This window comes from Uranotaenia lowii, chromosome 3 (assembly GCF_029784155.1).
Source record: "Uranotaenia lowii strain MFRU-FL chromosome 3, ASM2978415v1, whole genome shotgun sequence".
NCBI classification, from domain to species: Eukaryota; Metazoa; Arthropoda; class Insecta; order Diptera; family Culicidae; genus Uranotaenia; species Uranotaenia lowii.
In genome coordinates this window covers 166,220,535-166,246,287 of record NC_073693.1, presented here as the reverse complement: position 1 = coordinate 166,246,287, position 25,753 = coordinate 166,220,535, and the positions used below count along the sequence as shown (strand labels likewise).

General features: G+C 37.1%; 2 protein-coding genes across 6 annotated transcripts in view; one reads left to right on the top strand and one right to left on the bottom strand.

Annotated features, from left to right (window-relative positions):
• The window catches only part of LOC129751929 (ion transport peptide-like), a 106,838-nt gene that overhangs the window by 6,377 nt on the left and 74,708 nt on the right, over positions 1-25,753 (bottom strand). For all 5 annotated transcript variants that reach the window (XM_055747717.1, XM_055747722.1, XM_055747721.1 and 2 more), the window contains exon 2: positions 14,267-14,484. In XM_055747717.1, coding sequence (XP_055603692.1) covers positions 14,267-14,484 — 218 coding nt within the window. The remainder of the gene's footprint in view (positions 1-14,266; positions 14,485-25,753) is intronic.
• LOC129751928 (uncharacterized) lies at positions 22,694-24,391 on the top strand. The gene is made up of 5 exons (XM_055747716.1): positions 22,694-22,872; positions 22,936-22,988; positions 23,384-23,478; positions 24,072-24,208; positions 24,269-24,391. The coding sequence occupies exons 1-4, from the start codon at positions 22,745-22,747 to the stop codon at positions 24,201-24,203; spliced, it is 408 nt and encodes a 135-aa protein (XP_055603691.1). The 5' UTR covers positions 22,694-22,744; the 3' UTR covers positions 24,204-24,208; positions 24,269-24,391.

Here is a 25,753-nt window from a genome sequence, read left to right as displayed (position 1 = left end):
TAGTAGTTTTGAATACAACTTCTTAAATCTAAGATTGCGGTTGAAATATCCAGTTGCTTTCTGTAACTAAATTAGTACGAAGTTGTTTGAGTGACTTGCATTGTTGAGCTTCAAAATAGTCGAGAACAGTCTTGAGTTTTCGAGCATGGCAAAAGCAACGTGTTCAATTGGAAAAGAATAAATAACTACAACAACAACCAGGCAACGCTATACTCATTTCAGATGTACTACTCCAATGATTCAAAAGCTTCGTGATCATCTCAAATTGCTTGAAGCATACTACTTCTACAGTGTACATTTTCTCAAAACCGAGTTCAATGGATTGGAGAAAATGATTTATTTATTTTTCATATGGAGCAGTTTCTCAATACAACAACCGTTTCAACATGATAAACCTGTTACACCATGAAGAAGATTTCGGCATTCCATTCTATCGATAGGCTTGGAGGGACTCTGAAAAGACTTGCTACGAGAGCATGTTTGCAAGGAGCTTCAATTCAGACTGCCCAGGAGCTGTGTGAGTGCAGCATGAATGTTACATATATTACATCAGATGAATGCTTTCAAATCAAAAATCAAAGGAATTCGTTCGTTTCATGCCGCAATCCCTTCAGATGCTGGCAAAATTGGAATGAAAATACTTTCAAGCTAAACGAAATTTAAAATATAAAATGTATGCTAAATGAAAAGACAATTTAAAGATATTTGCACTGTAGTGTTGGAACGAAAAGAAATAAGGAAAAATATAGTTATTTTTGGAATTATAACATTTCATAAAAAGATTTTTTTTTCTTTCATTCCAAATGCAGTTTGAAATTTTTTTAGCTATAAAACAAATCATAAAAATCGAACATGTTCGAACATGGAAGATATGGCTAAATATTTGGACGAATTATGCAGTTTAGTGAAATCACTTGGTGCTGCGAATAAATAATTGTAAGACAATCCAACTTGAATCTTTCATATCTCAAAAACACGAAATATTATATTGGGATTTTGGTTGGTTCTTACGTAAAATTTTCTCAAAAAAACAATGAAATCATAAAATTCAAGAAAAAAATATACTCTCCTTGAGAAAATTAACGTTTTATTTTTAGAGCTGTGTTTTGACGTTTAAAACGTCATTTAATTGAAAAATGAATAACATCGATCGATAGGTTTTAATAAAATCTACACAACGCATATTTTGTCATTTTTGTATGATTTTTCAGTCCAGAGATATTGTATTTTGAAAATGATGAATTTTTCAAAACCTTGTAAAAAAGATGGGAGGGTCCTGGAACGAAAGGTGGGCGGATCATTCTCAAAAACTGAGGATTTGTTTTGTAGGCCTCAGAAAGTCATTCGGCCAAGTTTGGCGAATTTTCGATAAGATTTTTTTTCTCGCTGTGCACACTTGACATGGAATGACCCATATATAAAAGCAAAGAAGAAATGCAAAAAAAAAGAAATTTATGTTTTATTAATCTAATTGCAGACTTCCTAAAACTTTTTGGAACGCTTAAATATTGAAAGGTTTATAAAAGTAAATCAGCGAAATTATTTGAAACAACCGTTGAAAATTTCCATACCGTAATCGATTTAGTTGAAACTTACTCAAAAAACCGGTAAAGATATGAAATGATGGAACCAAAGAATGTAATATTGAATTTAGCAAATGCAAAACAGTTTGTTGAAACATGCTTTTAAGTTTAGAATTTGACACTTTTAACCTTCTAAGGCCTTTAGAATTATTTAGGAGTTTCAATAGGAAACTTAGGCATTTCAAGAAAGTAGGAGAATGGGTTTCAAGTGGTCACATCACTTACCAAGGTGATTTCCATACCACATTTCCTTACCCCATACATTCAGCGTGAGATTTGTGGAGGGATGGCGTACAGCCGGTCTCCGAAAAACAAATCATCACATGTGCTGCTCTTCCTTTCCTCTTATCGACTACACGGACTTGGCCGGCGTCGTTATTGGTTCATTTAAAGTAGGAGGTTCTCAGAACTGTACAGTGAGATTGTGTTGCTTGTTTCCAGCAAACTTTCATTTGGTTCATTGTGCAATGTTGATTATCTCGAACCAATCACGGAGTGCGACCATTATGCCATTGGCCATGGGGCCGTAGGTGGACCGTAGTTGGTAACAAGCTCAAGCTCAACGATCCGCCAACTGTAACGTTGATAAAGTCGCGAATGCCATAAAGATAGTAAAACGACTATAATCGAAACAAAACAAAAAAGCATAAATTATTCCAAAAAATGTCATGTCTTGACACATGTTGTTAAGAATACTTTAAAAAAATATGAGTTACACAGAACTGTAAAAATAACGTGAAAATTGTATTCCTTTTTGATAATATGTATAAAAAATTTAAAAACAACTCGATTGAGGTGATATGATATGTAGGGGAGAATGGGGACACTTGATCCTCTTTTCTTATTTTCATCATAACTTTTTGGGGAAATTTAGCAACTCACCGTCTTCAGCATTTTCTGACAGCGTTTAATTTCAAGTTCTTATGCTCCAAAAATTAGATATATGGACTCACAAATGAACTAGAAGCATTTTCTTGAGACCAAAAAAAATATTTTTTAAGTTACAGGAGACGAGACTTGATCCTTAATTCAGGGTGCCCTGACCCTAGGCAAAAATCTAATAAAATTCGGAGATAAAAGGCCCGTTGACTATTTTTTGTCATAGTAGTTCTCATTTCACAGTTTATAAGTATCAGACAAAGAGAATTTTAAAAGTTCTTATATGACCCTGTTGTCATTGCATACCTTAAGGCCAAATTTTCTAGTTTTTAGATAAATACAGTATTTTTAGTCATTTTTAACAGATAATTACCGGATAAACATAACATACATTTTGGAAAACTTTTTCTTAAAAAAAAATGAGAGTTTACTATTGTTTTGAAAATATTGCATTATGAAGTTCATATTATTCTCTAACGATTGACATATTAGAATAAATATTTTTATTATAACTTTTTCATGTTAGAAACACTCTAAAGTGATAAAAAATAATCTTCAAATCACATTTTGTTTAATTTTTCAAACAAAGTTCAATAACTCGAAAAATAAAATTTTTAAAATTTGTTTAGATAACAGCATTGTTGTTTTGTTCTATTTGGTACATTTTTCTAAAACATGTGATATTTGTAAGACATTGCTGTTTCGAGATATAGCGAAGGGATCAAGTACCTCCAGGGATCAAGTATCCTCATTCTCCCCTACTTCTTTATAGAAACAAATTTGGTTCTGTGTGTGTGTAGTTAAAATACCTCGTCTAAATTTGACAAAAATTCGCTGTATAGTCAAAACTAGTTGACACTTATTTTTAAATTATTATGGGTATCCCAAAGGCAAACGCAAAACGTGATTCCGTGCATTTACATATGTTCATATCTGTGAGCAAATTCACTGGTGTTGGGAAAAAATGGTAGAAATATTGTCATTTTGGAAATTTTACCATGCAAAAATGTTTTCAAGATCTTTGGGCGTTGTATTGTTTACCGCACTGTTTGTATTTCAGCCGTATCTGATAGAAATATTGCTATTTTTGCATCACAGCATGCGAAACTACAACACGTGTTGTTAAAAACTTGAAGGCCACAGATCTTGAAAATATTTTTTTCATGGCAAAATTTTCAAAACGAGCAAAAAGTGACAAAATTTCTACCACTTTTTCCCAACACCAGTGAACTTGCTCTTAGTTGACATGCTTGATTTGATGTTCCAAGCAGGCGTGTGGCGAGAAAGTCGTAATTTTTGTTTATTCGAAATTGAAAAATTTCAATGCTTTAGTTAAAAGTTGCATTTAATTGCCTTACAGGGAGTTATATTAGATTCCATATACCGAACTGATCGAGAAGCAAACGCAATTTACCAAGAATTGGATTCGCGATAGTCCCCACCCCAAGATATGCAGTTTACGCATCATGACAAGGACTCGCGGCTCAGGAAAATTGAGGATTCAAAAGCAATTCAAATGTTCTGATAAAAGGTAAGTACCTACCTTAACAGTGTATTATCCCATCAAAAGATCGCGCTTCCGTAAAATGTATTTTGCATTCCGAAAACAGTAACATTTAATTTAGAAACAAAACTAGATTCCAAAATTTTGGTGAACTACATTATGATTGATAACAAGCCCGAGCAAGTTGACATAATATTCCACAATCGAATTGACTTCGATATTTAAAAAAAAACAAATCTGTATTGCTTGATTCAGAAGTTCAAAGTTTTTTTCATTTTTAAATTTTTATTAATTTTAAACCACACAGCAGGTCACAGCCACTTGTTTGCGCTCAATAGTGTCAAATAATACTTTGTTTTAAAATATTTTATGAAATATTGATTATTGTTCATAAAAAATAACATGGTATACACACTTTTCACCGTATGAATCAAATCGATTCAACTCAAGTCAAGTTGGTCCTGATCAGCGAGATGTGATGACAGAAGTGCGTTTCCGAGAAATCGAAGAAAGGGGCGCGAATACTTTCGCTTCGGTAACTTGGAAGCGCTAAGACAAGCGTCTTCTGTCACGATCAAACCGAAATGAATATATCAGTATTCATTAAAATCAATCAATCCACTTAAACGATTGCCTTGTCTTTATAACGGTTTCGAGTCTCTCGAGCGGACCTTAACTGTGAACGTTTCTTTTTTTTTTCAAACCCACTTCTAGAGCCCATTTTAGAAAGGAGATGAGACATTTGAAGATTGGCAATATAGAAGTGAATACAAAAAAAAAACTGCCAAGATCGTAGACGGTATTGTTCCATTGCCACAACACCGTTGAATTGTTGGATCCATTCATGGAGGTACCTTCAGCTTTCCGGGTGGCACAACATGGCGACGAACGCTTGTTCTCGAAATGATTCTTGCTCCTATTTCAGGGGTGTTTAATTTATTCATCACGCAACACCATCCGATTGCGCACACGTTACTTTTCCTCTTTATTTTTTGCCGCGGTGCGCTGTTGCCGGTCGAGTGGAAAATTCCTTCGCGCTACCCATGTCTGATCTACATACTTAACTTTACGCCGCTCGCCGCTAACAAAACTGACGGTGTTTTCAGCCCGTCGACTGCCTGGCTGGTGGTATTTAAGGCAACCGTCGCCATCGGACATATCATATCAGATCTGATCCAGCTAGCTAGGCATCTTGTCCGCTCGCCGCCAAGCCGGACAAACGGAACCAGCAGCAGCCGCGTGTTCTGAGTCTGAATAGCCAAAATGTGCAAAACGGACCAACTCTGTTGCTGATGCTGTTTGCTGTAACTAATGTGATGTGGGCCTCTGCCTGGAGACTCGAAGTATCGGTATCCGTATTGGCGTTGCGCTGATGAGACTTCAGCGGGTTCAGCGCTGAAAGAGACTTGTTGGAATCGATGTTGGATGGAAGCCGCCATCATGTCTGCCAGTTTTTCAAAGCCGACGGCAACGGCAAATGCTAATAAAGAGATAGGCCACGTTGGGACTCCTCTGCGCATGGGGGTGTTGGATTCTCGTGCTGCAAGCGCGTGGGGAAATGGGTAGTTTCGGGTTTAGGTGCCAGCATTTTTATTAGTCTAGCTCTGCCAGAATTGTTTACGAAGCCCTATCGCTTTTCTTTGATTGACATTATAATTTGGTTTTGATTGGACGGGTGGTTGTTTTTTTTTTGTGATTATTCTATGAAAATTCCGACAGGAACGTTTCAATTTTGAACCAAAAAACAACGTATTTGTTATAAAACGGGTTGAACAGAGCTATAAGGTTGGAAAATTGTTGTAATCTCTTCCGTTTTCCTTTTGAAAATGGTTAAAAATATATTAGATATTTTCATTTACTATTTTTGCTGACAAATGTTTTGTGGAAATATTAACCCTTTATTTCATGATTTTTTATTTTTCCTCAAAAATCATTCTAAACGGTTGGAAATGATGAATACATTAAGAAAAAAAATGAAAATAAAATACGATTTTTCACTTTTTCCATACATTAATTGTTGCAAAATTGTTACTTTATGAAACGAAGAGTTAAAATAATGCTAAGCCATGTCTGCATGGGTTCACGGTAGATTGACATCAAAGTTCTTCGAAATAACAGGTTACCTCATCCGCCATATTGGTTGGTAGATTTCCAGAATGATGACGTAGTTGTTATGAAAAGTAGCAAGCATTGCACCGAATTCTTCAGTTTTTCCATAAAAATTATTATTTATGACAGTAACTTGTATGCCATTGTCCTCAAATTCATAAATTCAACTTCTCTGATTTATGAGCTTCTTTAAAAAACACGGTTTGGTTTGCGGTTCTGCATAAAATGCAAATTAACTGCAGAAACGTCTAATTATTCGGGGAAATTGTTATTACTCGGAATTATTTCTAAGCAAATTCTTAGCTTAAAAATTGGAAATATCGCATGAGGACACATTTAATAGTTCTAATGAATCATTTAAAACGCAATTTTTTTGAGTTCGTTAACAGTAAAATATTAAATCGATAAATCATCTTTTATCGTAACTATTTTCTTATTCGAGTTTTGGAATGATTCCAAGCTCTTTATTCAATACATTTCATACTGTAATCATTTGTTTTAACACTTACTTTAGTTCTTTAACACTAATTACTGAACTTTTGTATGCAAATGACGAAAAACGTAGATTTATTTTTTATTCCTATGGAATGTATGAAGAATCTCATAACATCTACGTCATCATGCCCGGCGTGGGGGTACGTTCACGCATGATTACGGTACCCTATGATTCAAATACTCTGGATTGACATGGTTGTCTTGCAGTTACTCTCATCAGCCAGGTTCTATAGGAAAAAAAATAAACGTTCAATTGAACTCATTTCAAACGGCAAAAAAGTTATCCCATCAAGTAGTCAATGTTTTCCTCAATTGACGTTCAAATTTATTTCATTTTAAAAAATAAGAAATTTATTACGGACCTCAACTGTATTGGTTTGATTACAAGCCTACCAAAATTAAATAAAAATTTAATAAAATAGTAAACATAGGTATAGAGCTTCGAATATAATTTCGTCATTTTTAGGAAATTCGGCCCATTTGCATCAGCGGTTCAAAAAATATTAAATGGTTTCAAACAGCCGGATACATCAAGACGATGCAATATTAAGTATCATTTGCGACTCAAGTTATGCACAGGTAACTGATGTAATATTGCAATAATTGCAACCGAGGATTTAGTCAATTTACTTCCCTGAGGAACTCCAGAAATAGTTTGGTAAAAGGTGTCAAGATCACGTTACTCAGTCACACGAAAGCAGATCGACCGACGAGATATGAGTTAATCTTTTTACAAAGCCAACCAGGAAGTGTTGCTGACGCATTTTTCATCCAAATCGTATAGTATAGAGCGAAAATAATTTGGGTGAGTGAACCATATTTCGCTATATTTTGTCATGTATTTTTAATATATTATATTTGCAGGCTCAAAAATAAGTTGATGAACTGGGGATTGGGCATACCATTTTTTGGTAGCTTGGTTCAAAATTCTCTTCTTCGAACGCATGAGCTTTCATTACGTAATATCAAACATCTTAAGAATTCACAGAAAACTGCTGCAAAAGTTATCAAAACAACTTTAAAATTTGTATTTCACATATAGAATATGTTGTCAAGGCTACAAATGTTCTAAATGAAAAGAAGTTGCGACTAGTTTATGTCAGTTTTTGTATTTTTTTTTCTTAATAAAACTCTTTGTTTACATTTTGTTTTATACGACGTAATGAAAGCTCACGCGAGATTTTTAGCTGTACTTACGAAAAATACCATATTTGGTCGGGGTCAAGACCGAACTGAACGCCATAAATTTGATTTCTAGATTATTGAGTTCTAAGCTACAGCCCTAACAATTAAAACCATTTTATAAGATACCTTGTTTGGTCATTTTATTGTCAAATTTAGACTCTTATCAAGGTATTAAAGCTATACAGGTCCAGCTATGATTGCACATTTCGTAGAAAATTGTATTTTAGTAACGATATATTTGCACTCAGTTCCCTCGAGTCGTTCCAAAATGTTAAAAAAAACTGCCAAGCAGTAGATATCATTTGCCTGGGCAATTTATCTAAATATAGGAGCATACTAATAGCAAATATATTAAAACAAATATACTTCACTGTCAGCCTTCTCCATACATCCCATCAAGGACAGGCATGTCAGCACCACCTACTGACGAAAGTTCCTACTAAAGCCACTGATCGTACCGCCATCACCACCTTTAGCAGCAACAGCGCCATCTAAGAGTCAAAAATTTGCTAGAAGTAGTTCAGATTGTCGATGTTTATACATGGTAGTTAGAACTTTCTCCATAGGATGGCGTGCTTGATGTGTCGCCTTGTTTTTTGAAGAGTGAGGTATATTGATTTTACTATATTTGCTAATAGGCACTTTCTACGCTGTTTAATTAGTATGACTGAAGCTTAAAAAAACGCTTTTTTCTTTGAGCCAGAGTGAACTGCATGAGTCATACAAATTTCTCCTCTAAATGAGAAATATTTTAGATTTTAACTTACGGGCGGTGTTCTGAACGATATTAAAAAACAATAAAGCTTCTCGGTTCGGTCTGGCTGAACGAAATTTAACACAAATGCTGACGATCCGCAACATGGAATTTTTGACCACGAAGGCGTCATTCATCTTTAAATTAATCTGCATTTAGTTCTTATCGCACCGAAGAGCAGTTTCCAATTGAAAAACCGAGCAAACTGAAAAATAGTCTGCACAAATTTTCTTGGCCATAACGTGCTTTTTATCTTTCCCTCTAAGGTCTCTTCCAGTTCATTTTAGTGAAACGCATTTTTGTCATTTCCACTTCCGGCAACACAGAGTTTTATTTCTATTAGAATCTAAAAAAATAGAAAAAATGTCCAGATTTTTTTAAAGAGAAGGTAGTTTATCATGATTACAAATAACTTTTGTTCTACGAAAAACTTTATAGATGAGATTTTTTTTTGACAATTTGATACAAAAATTGCATAACTTCAGGGACTAAGGAACTTGACTCGCAGTACTTTTTGGATTGAAGATTTAACTCAGTTTAACAATTTTGAAATTGAAATTAACCTACAAATGACTGAGGTATTTAAACCTTATATGAAAAGTAAAAGTAGTGCATATTTTCGAATTGTTTTTTTTTCTCTTAAAATTAATCCAGATTGTTGGTTTTTTAGACCAAAATGCCAATCATTTTTTAGATAGAAAAACATATTGACCAAGGATTTCTGAGGCTACCAAGTTGATCATTTTTCGTAAAATAGATCCATTTATAGATTTCTCAGGGTTTTAAGATTCACCTAGCTGTAACTTTTGACAACTGCTCGTAAAACAGTTTTCAGTAACAATGATTGATAGATTAAAAAAAAATTTAATCACTAAGCGAAAAAAAAATAAAACAAACTATTCTTTGCGGTTTTATATACAGTAAACGAAAATTACAAAGTTCGGTAATTTTTTTTTATCGAAATCCTAACATGTGTAAATCGTTAAACTGTTCGGTAATTTTTTCGGTAAAAAATAAACGAACATCGGTAAATCGATTCTTCATTTACCGATGTTCGTTTATTTTTTACCGAAAAAATTACCGAACAGTTTAACGATTTGCACATGTTTGGACATCGGTAAAAAAAATGACCGAATTCGGTAATTTTCGTTTACTGTGTAAGTGTTTTGGGCACTAGAGGTTTAAAATTTGCCTTATATTGCACTACGTGTTCCTAATTTTGCCTAAGAGTTCCTAATTTTGTTCGATGAGTAAAATCGCAAAACTTAAATTTTAAAAACTTTTACAGCATCTTCAGAAAACAAACAACACAGTAGAGCTTAAATAAATCTAAACGAAGTTTAGATTAAGTTCATGCTAGTTTTGAAGAAAACAGTTGATGTTGAGCTTGTAAATACTGAGATAATCACTAAACTGAATATTTAATTCAAGTTCACATGTTTCGTTACATAAGACGTTCTTGTTTTTGTGATGAATGTAAAACAATGTCGCGATTGGTTGAAATCACACGGTATGGCAAAATTAGGAACAATCGCCCTGAGCAATTTTTTTCACACTTTTTTATTGGGGGACTGCAATATCTTATATTCAAAAAGAATATTTTGAAGAACCTCTTTGCTGAATGATAATATGATTTCACAGAAATTCGATGAATTCCTTTGAATTCAGCCACAAAATACTGAAGCTGAATTGAAAGAAATTCATATTGTGATGGTCCCACAGGCCCATTTGGGTCCTTCCTCCACCCCATACGCATCTTTAGAAGTGGGAGGGACAGTTTATCCTTAGGATAATTCATATTGTTTACTTTATTTTATCAATTTCTGTACGACTTATTCGTCTTACTCCCGCGTATGTCCATCACCGTACAATTTCTATCTGATGCTTCGTCAGATCTTCATCACTATTGTATTATCCTTTTTAGGATTAGTCCTTTTCTCAAATTATCTGTTTCACGTAATTTATTGCCAGGTTCTTAAAAGTGTTTAAGTTTGGGCTGTCTTTGATGCTTCTTGGTAGGTTGTTATACATTTTCAGTCCGTTATAGAACACAGAACGTTTTGTCATCTCTTTTTTCGAGTTTGGTAATCTAAAATCATGTGCTCTTCTTGTATTGTATCCGTGTACATCAATTCCGTACTGCAGACCGTCTGATAGATAAGCTGGAAGCAATCCTCTAATCATTTTGTAGATAAAAATCAAACTGTTATACGCAATCCTCTGCTTAACTGACAACCATTGCAGCATATCAAGCATTAAAGCACTAGGAGTGTATCTGTTGCATCGTATAACTACTCGCATTATTTTGTTTAGTATTCTTTGCAGCCGCTTTGTTTGTGTTTCTGATGCATGAAGCAATATCGTAGCACAATAATCAAAGTGTGGCATAATAACAGATTTCACGTAAGTTATTTTTGACCAAAAAGTCATATATCTATTTATTCGACAAAGTACACCATATTTAATGGCAATTTTCTTTATGATGTAGTCGATGTGAGCTATGAAATTTAGTTTTTCGTCGACTTGTACTCCTAAGTATTTAACCTGACGTACTTTTTCGACGACACAACCATCAATTAACAATTCTGGACAAACTCCAATCTGTCGATTTCCAATAATCATCCAGCTGGTTTTATTTAAATTAAGGCACAGTTTTCTATGCTTTAAAAACTCTGCATTGTTTCTCAAATCTGAATTTGCCTTTGACACCACGAGCTCTAAGTCTTTACCAATCCAGTAGGAAACGGAATCATCTGCGAACAGTTTAAGGCTACCATGACGTAAGCAATTTTTCATGTCATTGATGTAGAGTATAAATAACAAGGGACCCAATACACTTCCTTGGGGAACCCCTAGACTGTTTTCTCTGAATTGAGAGTAAGATGACCCATATTTTGTTCGTTGCATTCTGCAATTCAAGTAATTCTTAAACCAGTTTAAAACCGTACCATTTATGCCATATTTCATCAGCACTTTTACAAGTTCTATTCGATCAATTGTCTCGAATGCTCTTTTGAAGTCTAGAAACACAGCCACTGTGTATTTACCGTCCTCAATATTAATTTTCCAATTACGAAGTAATAGGTTTACAGCAGATTCAGTAGAATGCTGCTTCCTAAATCCTGACTGCTCAGCAGGCTTCGGACGCTCCTCAGAGCCCTACAAGAGCGGTGTAACTTTCTGCTCCGCTCTTTAAATGATGTTGTGAGCGGAGCAAGAGTGGTCAATAGGATCAGAGTGACGATACACACAGGGAGCGCTTTTCGTCACTCAAACAACACTCAAAATTGAAATGAGTACTCTATAAGTGTGTCTCCCAAATAGCACTCTGAAAGTGTACACTTAGTGCGTCCAAGTAATGAATTGATAGTATTGTTCGCTTTGGTTTGTTTTTTTGCTGTGTTTTCCGAAGATAAATCAAATAGATAATAATGTCCAATCGGGATTAATGAATCTAATACACTTTAGTTAACAAACTGGCATTAAACTACAAGTTTTTTATTCTTCTAAAATCCATATTGACTATCCAGACCAGCAGCAATCTCTTCACGATTAGGTCCGAATTTGTAACTTTCAAAAACGCCAAATTTCGATTTTTTTTCATTTTTGATTTCGTTAATTTCATTGCGGGAAGACCTGCTTCAATTTTAAATTTGTTTATATAGGTACTTCTGTGTGCGTTGCAAAACATCATATTATGAATTCCATTCAAATTAAATAATGAAAAAAGTCTTGAAATTAAACTTCAACTTAAAATCACTTAAATTTTGAGAAAAACGAATAAGGTGGTTCGATTTGAACTGCAAGCCAGCCAAGAAACTGGTTACTGTTATTGCATAAATAAAGGCGTTTTCAGCACCTGAATTCCGCCTTTGTTTATGCAATATAAGCAGAGCTGCTTATGATTTCCATGAATCAAGAGATCTAATGAAAAATTCTGATTTTTTGCTGTGAATAATCCTGATTTTTAACGAACCAACCTCGCAACCCTGAATTATGTTAAGATGTAAACGACCAATTACTTTACATTATAATAATTTCATAAAACCCTTGGCATATGAACCTCTGCACGACTGCTTGCGAGCTGTGCTTTCTGTGCGTTTTTATTTCTGTTACGAAAGGAAGGGTGGTTGCCTAAAACACACTTAACTTCCCTCAGTGTAAACACTAAGAGTACACTCTGAGAGCGACACTTACGGAGCACACATCACTCATGTAAGTGAGTGTCGAACATTTATTTTCCGGGAAGCTTGAGCAAAGTGTGTGCGGTTTGCCGCTCACAAGAGTGTGGGTTCCACACCTCTTTGTGAAGCTTTGCTCTTGCACTTATGAGCGACACCACAGGAGCCGTCCGAAGCCTGCTGCTCAGCAATCAAAATGTCTTCACGCTCAATAAAGCGTAAGAATTGCTTTTTGACTGCTAATTCTAGGACCTTTTCTTGGATTTCCAACATGTTTATAGGTCGATATGATGAAGCCTCTCGTGCATTCTTCTGTTTTTCAATAGGAATCACTGTTGAACATTTCCAGGTGTCGGGTACTATCCCTGTTTGAAGACTTCTGTTTATGACATCTCTCAATGGAATTGCTAGTACAGGTAATGAATCTTTAAAAACTTTGAGAGAAACATTGTCGATACCCGCCGTGGGTTTCATATTGTTCACTATTTCATCAAACTCTTGACTGCTTATCGTTTCGAATGTGTGAAAGTTTCCACCATTGTGACTAATTTGATTCAAGCAGCAATTATAACTTGCCGGAATACTGTCATGAATTTCCATAACGCTATCGATGAAGAAGTCATTGAACTTCTGGGCAATATCAGATTCATCAGTGATTTCAGCTCCGTCGAACAAGATCGAATCAGCTTTGGCACTGTTTGAACTTATTAGTCGTTTTATCGTTTTCCAGATAAGTTTTCCATTGGATTTGTTTCTCTCTAATTCTTCTTGAAAAGATTGATTTTTTGCTTCCTTAATTTTACGAGAGTATTCATTTCTCACTACCGTGTATTTACGCCAACTTCTTTCACATTTCGTTCTTAAAAAGAGTTTATACAGTTTGTCTCTTTGCCTTTTCATTTCACTAAGACTTCTGGAGTACCATTTAGTACCCGTACCAGTACCATTTAGTACCAGTTTTTTAAATTCATAGACTATCTTTTAAATAACTGCAATATCAATTTTGTTCAACAATATGTAATTAACAGTTGAACATCCCGATGCTCAAACATGCTGATCGTTGAAAATGTCAACAAATCATGAATTGCCAAATAAGAGGAGTAGGGCATCTGTCTTAAACCCCCGCTGGAAAACAATCTATTAAGTGCTTTTGTCGACAGCGGCGCTTGACTCGGGGTACCTAAACCGATGTCCTCGGAGCTCACTTCACATTTTATGGAACAATACCTGAAGTCTTGAAGTCAACACCGTATTTCACAGAGCAGGTTTGGTACTTGATAGAGCTTTGCATACACATGAATGTGGTCCGAAAGCCATACGAAGTCCATTTTTCTCCTGTTTGGCCACTTAACACCGTTGTGAGGATCCTGGCGTATCTGAGGCGATGCTTACCACTCTAAAACTCTTGAGCGCCTGAACGCATCATTAACTAGAACTTTTCATTATTCACTTGAGATGTCTTTTTTTTATTTAAAAAATACATATTTCAGGCTGAAACAATCCCAAGAACTGTGAAGTGGTCATTAACGTAATTGTTAGATTTGTTAGGTTAAATCAAACAATCGAATCTACTCACTTGCAGAAGGACAGAATCTGTGGTTCCCGGAACAAGGAGTAGCAATCTTCGCATATCCGATCCAGCCGGTAAAAGATTTGCTTGTTGAAGGTACCCTTACACTCTAGTTCGAAGAATAGGCTCCGCTTCGAGACGTTGTGATGCGGTAACGCGACGGCTGCCAGTGGGACCAGTGCGATAATCAGCGCCAACGAAATCGCTAGATTGCGGGAACACATCTGCAATGGGGAGAAGATAATGAAAATGATCGATTAGAACGGCTGTCAATCAGTATTCATTAATATGATATTCACTCATAGATTGACCTGAGCGAAAAAGGTATATTTATTTAACGCAAAATAACATCAACAGATGGGCAAATACTGTTACTTGAAATTAAGATAATAATAAGTTATATATAATAAGTTTCATTCGAATTGGCATGAACATGATCGTCTTACTCGGATGAAAGAAACAACACAAACTGAACTTATCTACAAAGAAACGAAATTAAAAGCAGTTAGTCCTTGACTTTTTAAGATCGTATCTTTTTGCAACAGAAGCAATAAATTTACCCTCCGGTCACATAAAAGCGGCCCGCAAAACCAATAAAACACCTTCGTCCCAACAAGTTAATCAACATGCGACTCACTTGGGACTACCACAGGTAGGTTGTATATACGACGGGAATGGGAAACGATATCCAAAACAAAAACCGACAGCTGAAATGACCAATGAGAGTTTTCGCAAAAAAAAATATCCAGCGAATCTACTTTTTGTCATCCAAATCCAGGCCCTCCACGAACGTGGCCGAAAGATATCTAATTTCATAAAAGAAAATATACCTACATAACTTATCGAGATTGAAGAACTGTGAAAATTTGCATCCAAATGCATTCAAGACATAAATATCAACAACCCACCAAAAAAAATCAAAATAATTCATGGAATATTACCAGAAGCGTCATTCGCCTATTTAGTGGGCCAATGAATACGACCAGTCTTCCCTGGCTTAAGCTGGGTCCGTGTGAGAAAAATTTAAATGAATGGACTGCGGGCGGACGTTATTTAATATCTTAATCTGAGAGGATTCGCGTAAGTATGAGACAAATGGGCTGGCTGACCTGCCGCGTGAGAAGTAAGATTTCGACCGAGATGGGACCCAAAGTGCGAAGCAGAGTGGTCAAAACATGACACTTCAAACGATCCCGGTGCGATTCGAAAATAAGAAAAACCGACGAATGGGGTGAATGTTGCAAATGTGGACTGTTTCGAAAATTGCCAAAATTTGGGTGATCTCGGATTTATGCAAAAGCTGAAAATCTATACAAATAGGTATATATTCTTGGATCCTGCATTCGGCACCACTCCGTAGATAGAATTAAACAACCTTTCGGGTTCAATCAAGTATAGAGTTTAGTACCTTACCCCACGTCGCGAAATCAGGAAAATTATAAATAAACCACAAAATGAATGCGTTACACCTTGTGGGAATCGCATTCGCTGCACCTCACATTGGGAGACAGAGAGCGAGCGAAAAAAAAGTCGCAAACTGTGCTCCCACAGGCAGCAAATGGATGACGCAGAGCTCTTATTTCAAAAGGAAATTGCCGACAACGGTTCGCAAAACATGCCGTGGTACCCCCCAAAATGAATAAAGATGCAAGAATACGGAGATATGGAAATGTTGAATCCACTGCGGGTAACCGTAACCGTACTGTGGGGTGAAGCTCAACTTTGAACTTATTACACCACGGAACTACTTATGAGGTCTCTGACAATTCAAATAATTTGTCGAAGGACAACAAAACAAAATGTATTTTTGAAACAAATGAACCTATGATTTACAAACACCCTTTTAGAGGGTAATGAGAAATTGGGCGTTGAACGCGTTCAAAGGGGAGCTTTAGGCGCCTTTTAAGTGACTTGTCAAACGTTTCTTGAATAAAGAAATCTGAGAAAGGGCAAAAGGGCGATTAAAATTAAACCGTTGAATCGTACAAACATTCCTGCTAAGAAAACTTTTATTAACCGATTGATCAAAATTTGGTGGCGATCGAAGTAGTCATAGACTGCAGAATGACGTGTTTTTTCACGCTCTTAACTTTAGTTAAAATCAAAAGTGAAATTCTTCATATAGAAATATCAAGATCAAGATGAATCCTATTCATGTCGGTGTAGAATACTTTAAATGGAGCAAGCAATGTCTGTCCAAGGGCTGTTCCGAGGCATCAGGAACATACTTCCGCTCCAAGAGTGTACGTCGGTCAGTCTAGCAGAAGGTCATCGAGTGTATGCGAATGTAGCAGTGGATAGTAGGAAGTTCCCTCTCAGCAGATTGTAGTGCAGCGGTACATGGGAGCTATATAATTACAGCATAGGTCGAATAGACGATGGATACCCTATGCATTATTCGAGCCTAAAGTCTACGGAAGCAGGAACTCAGAAAGAATTACACTCCCGCGGGATTTTCTTCATCTCAAGCTAGTTCTGTTTGAAAATTAGCAATGAGTATCCTTTAAAAATGGTACGAGGTAAGATGTTTAAAATGTGCAACTTTTTTGTACTAAATTCATACAATCAAAATAGCTTAACTTCAAGGGGATCGGTGGGGGGTTGGACAGGGCATTGAACGATCCGAAAACTGATGTACAATGGATTGTGGGTTCAAGCCAGCCGGAGTATCTCGGCAAATTTGGAGTCATGAGTAGGTTACTTAGGATTCTATGTTTGTTTCAAACGGTTGGAAAAAAAAGATGAGTCAAACCTATTCCAAGCCAGTGGTAACGAACGCCTTGGTTGTGCTGCAATTATTGTTGATGAGATAAGCGTGAGCAATATTTGAATGTGCGATCGAGACCACCGATTTATCTTGTTGAATTGCCTCAAGTTTCTTGTTTTAGTTTGTAAAACTCTTACTTTAACTCTCAATTCAAAGAACTTTTTATTTTTAATTGCACTTATTCATATAGGTTCAATCCTTCGAGTTTTTAAGTGCCAAAATCAGTTTTTTAAACCATGGTTACTAGACTGCCCCAAATTTGTCTGGGAATTTCAAGCTTGTGAAATGTTATGCGCTGCAGGCTTAAATTGATCCTAGGCCTAGTACAAGGTCTCATGCCAAATTTGGGCCAGATCGGATCACGGGAAGGGATCGCTCAACGAGCCTGAAGTTTGTATGCGATTTTGAGACATTTCGTTCGGGAGGAACATGAAAATCCAGTTTTTCATGAATAACTTTGATCTCCTTTGGCCGATTTCTTTCAAAAATGGGTTTTCTTAAAGCCTTAACTATGACAAATATTTCATCCCTAGACTGCATTTCAATTCGATTTAAGATAAAAAAGTGATTAGACTCCAAAAACGGGGTAATTTTCAGGGTGATATTCATCACTGTTAATGCTGCGTCAAAATGTTCGAAGCGGTGTCTTTCATTAGTAGTGATGAATATCTCCCTTAAAAAGATAGCTATTTTTTATGCTAATAACTTTTTTAGAGTACCACTTCATTGCTCTTGTTTTCCAACTCCTCAACTTACATAGATTTTGATAATAAATTGAAAAAATAATAATTAAAAAATGTTTAATTAAAAGGTACCAAAGCAGCACCATGTTAATCGAAACGTTCGAATTGAGCTTTCATTCATGTGGGACCTCCCGTTGGTTCACAAGAAACCAGCCGGAGTTAGTCTCTTGGCCGATGATTTCAATTTCAAAGTGGACACCGATTCCCAAGTGGCCGCGCGGCACTGAAAAGAGCAACAACAAAAAAAAACAACAACAACCAAACACCCATCGCGAGCTGTGAATATTTCGCCGGCGGATTAAGCATGTTCATTAATTTTCACAAAGTTGTTTTGGTAGGACATATGCCATATCTACCTAAACGGAGATAATTTTTCGCACTGCCACCCGCTTTGTGTTTCCCAGCTAGCATCCCGCAACATCTCCCGCAGCATCAAATTGGCAAAACTCAACAGTCGCAGTCGCACCTTTACTGACTGCCCGGGGAGGGGAGCGTAGATAGGGCGGTGGGGTGGGCGGAGCTTGTCACACCTACCACCTACATACATTTACTCGTTCGATCGGTTCGTCCTTCTTTCTCGTCTACCACGGCAGAAGAGACAAATATCAACAACAGCGACACACACCACACGCGACAAACCTTTGCGAAAATACACTTCAAAGCGAAACGCGCAGTTATTCTCATGAATGAAATATGTCCAACAGGTGCTGGTTTTCTTGCGGCGGCCGGTCGGTCACCACTTTTGAGCGTTTTTCGCTAACGCTGTTCTTTGTTCGATCTCTGATCTGAATATTCATTCGAATTAATTCGGAGCAGTAGCCTGAAGTTGTGATTTGAGACCGGATTGGAGGAAGTGTGACAACAAAGTATGTATTCCCGCAGATAGCTTCTTATGGTAACTGGACGACTCAAGTCAACTTTCAGAAACTGGAGTTATAAGACTATCCAATTTCCGTTTTAGTAAAATATAGTGGAATCGAAGTAACCAAGGCAAGATTTATCAGATTTATTCCTTTAATTAAGGATCCAAGCAGTCAGCAAAAATACCTATGCACGTCAAGTGTTTAGCTCTCTAATCCAATCGTTTCTCTTTTTATAGTTTAGTTACGTGTTTTACCTATTTATCGGTGATTTTTGGAGGATAGACTTCTGGACATTAATCAATACGAAGAGTTGATGTTAGAAGATCACACTGCGATCACCGAATTATGTTGCTGGTTTTCGTTCAAGCAGACCGCATTTTGGTGAACTGGTTCTAGCTGTAAAGGGTGTCCACGATGAAATTGCCACACTATGAAATTGATCTAATTTTTAAACCGTTGGGTAGAATGAAATGGAAATTTTGGTGGATTTAGTTCATAGTGCATTGTTTACATCCTGCAAGTTAAAACTAGCTGAAGTCGAAAGAAAAGCTCGTGCCTGATAAAATCTTGCGCATTCATCACGAGAACAAGGATCTCTCGCATCGTTCCATCGCCAAAACGTTGAGAATCGCGAATTCCATGCTGTCGCGAGTGATTAAGCGGTTCGAGGAACGATTGACCACCGATCGGAAGCCCAGAAGTGAAGGAAAAAGTATTCTGTACAGCACCAAAAATCACAACCGCGTAGTTGGGGCCTTCAACCGAAACCCGAACGCCTCCGTTCGGGAGGTGGCTAAGAAGCTGCACCTAAGCCGAAGTTTTGCCAGAAGGCCAAAACCAAGAACGAACGTTCAAGGTAAAAAAGGCCCCTTATCGCGACGAGAAGCAGAACAAGTCCGCTAAAACCCGTGCCAGGAAGTTGTACCTCAACATGTTGACGAAAGTTGAATGCTGCATCATGGACGACGAAACATATGTGAAGGCCGACTTCAAACAGCATTCCGGAGCATGTCCGCACTCAGAAGATGTCAAATTTGCGAATAAATTCCTGGTTTGGCAAACCATCTGCACGTTCGGGAAGCGGAGTTCATGAAAGAGTGCCCCAGAAGCGTCTGCGTCCTCTCCTGAAGGCCCACAAAGTCCCAACAATCTTCTGGTCGGATTTGGCCTCATGCCACTACTCCAAGGACGTGCTGAAGTGGTATGCGGACAATAAGGTTAATTTCGTGCCGAAAATGTTCAATCCTCCCAACACTCCGGAGCTCCGCCCCATCGATAAGTACTGGGCGATTATGAAGCAGCACCTTCTTAAACGACCTAAGGTAGTGAAGACAGTCGAGGAACTGAAGAAAGTATGCGTTTACATGCAAAAACGGTTGATTCACAGGTTGTGCAGAATCTTATGGCCGGAGTTAAGGCCAAGGTGCGGGCATTCGCGTATGGAATGTAAATAAAATACGAGTAAAAAGGTAAAATGAACTTTATCCCTGAAAATTTAATGGCAATCGGATGAAAACTCGAATTTTGCGAATCAATTTTGTGTGTGGCAGTTTCATCGTGGACACCCTTTAGTTGGTATGGTTGAAGAGATTTCAAGGAAAGGGACTTAATGTTCCGATTGGAATTTTCGATTTTCTGTCAGTATCATTCCAATCGATTAAAAGACTTATCAAACTGAAAAATTTGAAAATTTTCTGCGCCAGTTAGGTAATTTTTTTTATAGATTTTTAAGCTAATGTTAACAAACAGCTAAGCAACTCATTGCTTTATAATTTCTTATCAATCTCAAACAAAGTAAATGTAACTAAATCCTGAAGTGATAGAAGAATATTGTTGACCTTTGTCCGTTTATCCAGAACAACAGTTACGAGAAGTTTTATTAATGGCAAGCTTGGGGCAACACTGCCCCATGGGTGCTGATTGTATTATTTTGAAAGGAATCAGATGGCGCCTTTCGGTTTGCTATCGTCTCTTCAGGTATGGTGAGAAAATTCAATTTTTAAATAGGTTTAATCTATTTAATTGCATATTTTTGAAATACTTCTTACTAAACTTTCCATATCTAAAATCAGCTGTTTTGGTCATGTTATTTAAGTCAGGACCTCTTAAAAGGTAGAGAGAGATTCGTTGATATTTTGTTTTACAAATTTCGTCTATTTTTTCCCATTTGTCTTGGTACTGATCATTCCCCTTCCAGCATTCCAGAAGGTAAAAGTATTTTGCCAGCTTTTAACGAGTTCTCGGAGTGCTGTATTCCCTCGTTTGCTTTTATAGCGACAATTACTCCCATTAACGGGCAGTTTATTTTTAGCGCCGCCGCCGCTGCCGCCTGCAGACTGGCGGTTTGCGTGCCTTGTTGGTCATTCAGAGGTCCACACCTCCAGGTAACCACATCGACGACCCCGTCCGACTGTTTTGCTCGAACCTCCCCTTCAATTGACGTCAATTGGCGTGAAGCACGTTGTTGTGATGGCGAACGACGGCATCAGCAAACGCGGCCAAAGAACACCTTTTTGTAACACTGCTCTACCTCATCTCGGCCACCCAATATTTTTAACCGCGAATATGGAGACGCAAGTGGAGCCAACAACAGGAAAGACCTAACGATCGATTAAAACCCGAGAGCCAGGTACATATGTCTATCCGCGTGAACGATCAAGAAAGGGGATCTACAAAGAGATCAACTTACTTACGTCACGGAACACGGTTAATGGTGACAAGTATGGACGTTCAGACAGTTGCACATAGTACAGGTTGTAATCATCATATCTGTATCGGGTCGACTCAGACTTTGGAGAGGATCACAGTTGCCTAGGGCCAGATGCCCATCTACCCGCTTTATGTCAGGGACGATCCTTACGCTTCAAGAAGGGGTAAACTTTGAGCTCCAAGTTTTTACTTGCGAGCTTAAAATAGCACAAACTGGTTATGCGATGAGGCATTCTGAAAACTTAGAACGTTGTCGGACTGTTACATGAGTACCCTACACATGTTATTCTTTCTATGATAAGTCAGTGAGGCAATCTCGATAAACGGGTTTCCTTCCCCCAGGGGAAAGTGCAGCGGAACAAAGAATCTAAATTTAGTAGGATTGCGTTAGATACAACCAGACAGAAAGCAGATCAGTTCATCCGCCGGTATTTGAATGATTAATTTTTCAAATTCTGCTGAAAGATGCTAAAATGTTTTTACCGACAAAACTATAGGCCGACTTAAAGGAACCATTTTTTTTAATTTAGTGCACTATTTTTTTGAATTGGAAAATTCTTTTATATGCCACATACAAAACCAAATGATATATTCTCACTTTTTTCAGCACGCATTAAAGAACAGCTTCCCAAAAACCTTTGAAAAAGCCTGGGAAAAATATTTGATTCATTGTCACCAGGTAACATTCTCAGTGATGCTTAAAAATATTAGATGAACGGATGTCAAACTATCTGCATTTTCTCCCAGAACGGTGATGCATCATCGTTCTGCAGATTCATGAAAGTATGTATGTAGGTACATATGTATGAAGACTGGAGCAAACCCTGAGCAAGCCATCGTATGCATAAAAGTACCGCTGCCTATATAGTGCACGGTACAATGCACTTTAATGCAATCGAATGAAATGATTGTGTAGTACCAGTCTATTAGAGTGACAAATGGTCCAGGCCACTAGTATGTATTACAACTATGTGTACCCGCCTCGTCTGAACTGACCTACAATAGATCTTTCCCGATCAGCTCGTTGGAATTGTTATCGTCAAACATATAGCCATTTCGCTGTATCGAAAGTTTTAAAGCTCTAAAAAAATGCCAAAATTGAATCGTGAGAGCATTTCACGAGACCTACACACAAAATTTTCGAGGCTCCACTTAGCAAAAAATGGCTGTTACTTTCCGTTAGCAAAAAAAAAATTTTACTGTTGAGTTAGTACTTTCTAATTTTTCCTTGCAATTAGCTCAATTTGAGTAAAAATCACCCATTTGCTACTAGTTTTAGCATTTCAAGTAGCTTGGACTCGAACTTTTAGTCTGTACTTGAACCGCGGTCAACGTTTTGTGTTGACAGGAATTTCATTTTTGTTTTCGGTCGATTTCGGAATGTTTCGATTCCGTTTTCGTAATGCCGCTGCGGCTGTTGGCAGATTTCCGAAGGCTTATCCTTCGGATACTATGGTGGCCGTTCGGAAGAACCTCCGGTGGATGTTTTTCCGGGTTGAAATTATCCTGTTTGAAACGGAATTTCGATTGGTAAGTAAGATTAACGATTGAATTTGATCTTGAAAGAAACTTAATTATGCTTCTTTATTTCAGGTTTCTGTGGTTTCAGGGCCGAAAACAATCGGAGCGGCAAAATTGGAAACAAGGTAAATTAATAATTGTTCAAATAGTTACCTGAACATGCAAAAACTGTTCACAGTGCTCCGTTCTAGTTTGAAAATCGACTTTTCAATTGACTGCCTTCTGGAACAGCTGGTCCGGTACAGCAGAAATATCGTTTGCAAAGCTGCTTCTGAGTTCGGACTTCCAAATTTTGTTCCAGCTTTCAGATAATGATGAGATTTCTAAGGCTTTGTAATCAATGGACATTGTAAATAGGTTTCCAAACTCGTATAAAATACTGCGAGCGGTTTTCGATGTTCCGTATCATCTGTTTCCGAATGCAGTCAATTGAAAATCTGAGTTCCGAATTCGAACTACTAGCTGTTCCAGAAGCAACAGATATAATTCGAAAGAAACCATAAAAGTGTTTTTTTTTCAGGACTTGTTAAGACACCTTCAATCATGCTGCTGTGGATGCGCGGGAAGCTGGACATGGCGCTGCAGTTTTTAAATTATCTCCCATTTACAGGCAAGGTAAGTTTAACTTCATGTTATTTCCTTATGCTTTCAAAAGCCTCCATTGAGCTCTCATTTTTGAAGTTAGAAATTTATTTTTATTAACTCACACTGAAAAATCTTAATTCAAGTGTTCATGTGAATTAAAAATATTCAAAGTGGATACGTTGGATCATTTCGATTCGTTTAAATCTTTCGAGTCGTATGATCAGTTTGAACCGTACGAACTGTTCGATCCGTTTGATCATTTCGACTTGTTCGATCCCTTTGAACCATGCCATACGATACATTCAAAGCGTTTGATCTGATCGTTCGTTTGATTTGCTCGATCCGCTTGAACCGAAAGATCCATTTGAACCGTACAATCTTTTCGATCCGTTCGTTGTAGGCAAATATTTAAAAACCTGATGAGTTTGAATTTTTTCCCGGGATTTTCATCCCGTAGTATGATGTAGTTATAGAGGGGCTAAGTTTAACATTTAATTCAAGCAAGGAGCTACTTTTTTATAAAATCGCTTAACGATACAATTACTTCAATTCTAATTATGTACTGAAAAATTTTCCTATTATAGAATTTCAGCTATCAACCCTGTATCTCGCCTCTTTGATAGGTTACTCAGCACGGTCCACTGCGCTCATTTGATTTGCGCGTTCAGGAAAGCTGTTCTTTTGGTTGTCTTGATGACGTTAAGACAAATCTCCGCAAACCACCATTGTATTATGGCGAAATAAGATCTAGCTAATTGTTGTAAGTTAAAAATTCGTTAATGATTTAATAAATTTCATTCTAACTTTTTTTTAATTATAGAATGGAAACTCCGGATGCCAAAGTGTTGACATGCGACATGCGAGACTGTTAAAACCGCTAAACTACCGATGACAAAATAACCGACGTAGAGTGTAAGTAATAAAAATGCTACTGCTTCCGCATGCAGTTTTTTTTTTTGAATAAATTCAAAGCAATTGAATATAACGATTTTTTATTTAATAAATCAATATCAGAAGAAAAACAACGGTGATTTCAAAAATTGAAAATTACTAGAATTCTAGTTATTTTTGAGGGTAAATAAATTTTTGCTTAAATTTTAGCAAATAATAATTTTTATTGCTGAAAAATTAGTAAAAATTTAGTCTGGACACTTTCGACTATTTTGCTAAAATTTCAGTAATTTTTTTTTGCTAAATTGATTGCTAAGTTTTTAGCTGGTCAAATTTGAGCAAAATTTTGCTAAATTTCGGCCTCAGAAATTTTGTGTGTACGACCTACACAAGTTCAGAAGCTATGCCTTCTAAGTAGGAAATGGTAGTCACAAGGTCACATCGATTGGAGAAATTGCACGCGAATTGTAATTCTATAATATTTGTAATTGGAAGCCAATTATCTAGCCATAAAAAATCTCTGATTCCGAGTGCTGGCTGGCAGTCCTCCCCCTGACAAGGGTACGGTATTGGCCAAATGTATTTGGCGGCAGCAGCAGACGCGCACATGTGACATTATTGCCGTCACGGGATGTAGTCGTGCGTCGTAGTCGCCGTCGTTGTTTGGCGGTAGATGGCAAACTGTGAAAATCGCTACACGTCTCTGAGACCAACTGATAGACTTATCGGCGTGCTTACTAGGAAGGAGTATGGATACCAGAATATATATAACGTAAAGGTATAGAATGACGCCGAACTATTTTTAAACCGCCGTTGTCAGCCTGATTCGTTTTATGATTCCTATCAAATGTCGTTATGGTCCCGCGCGCGTCGGTTTCTTTGCGTTTTTCCGACTTGAATGGCGGGTTTATCGAAAGTCCCGCGTACCGAGATGGATATTTCTGCTTTAATAATATTGATTGATGCGATTCGGAATGCGGACTATGCATCGTAGCAATAAATTGATTCAAGTCAATCAGAGAGCGCCCCCACAATGTGATTGGCCGTGGTCGGGAATTGACGCAATGATTGTAGGCTAATCACAGTAGGGAATCTTAATTGATGATCAAGACAGACACTTGCATAAGAAATCGAACTTAAGAACAGTGGACTGTAGAAGAAAGCAAAATCTTATCTATAAGAAAGAATTTATGAGAATCGAGTTTCTCACATCGACAATATTGTCCATCTAAGGATTTTCGTAATATGGATATCAAAATATTTTAAATCGGTATAAAGGGTGATACGGTCAAAATTTGATCAATATCAACTTGACGTATTTCTTTCAATCAGTGTTCCGAAAATCACTCAATTCTCATGAGAGACACTGAAACGTTTTCAACAGCGAAAGCAAAACCTAAATTGTCGGTTGGTT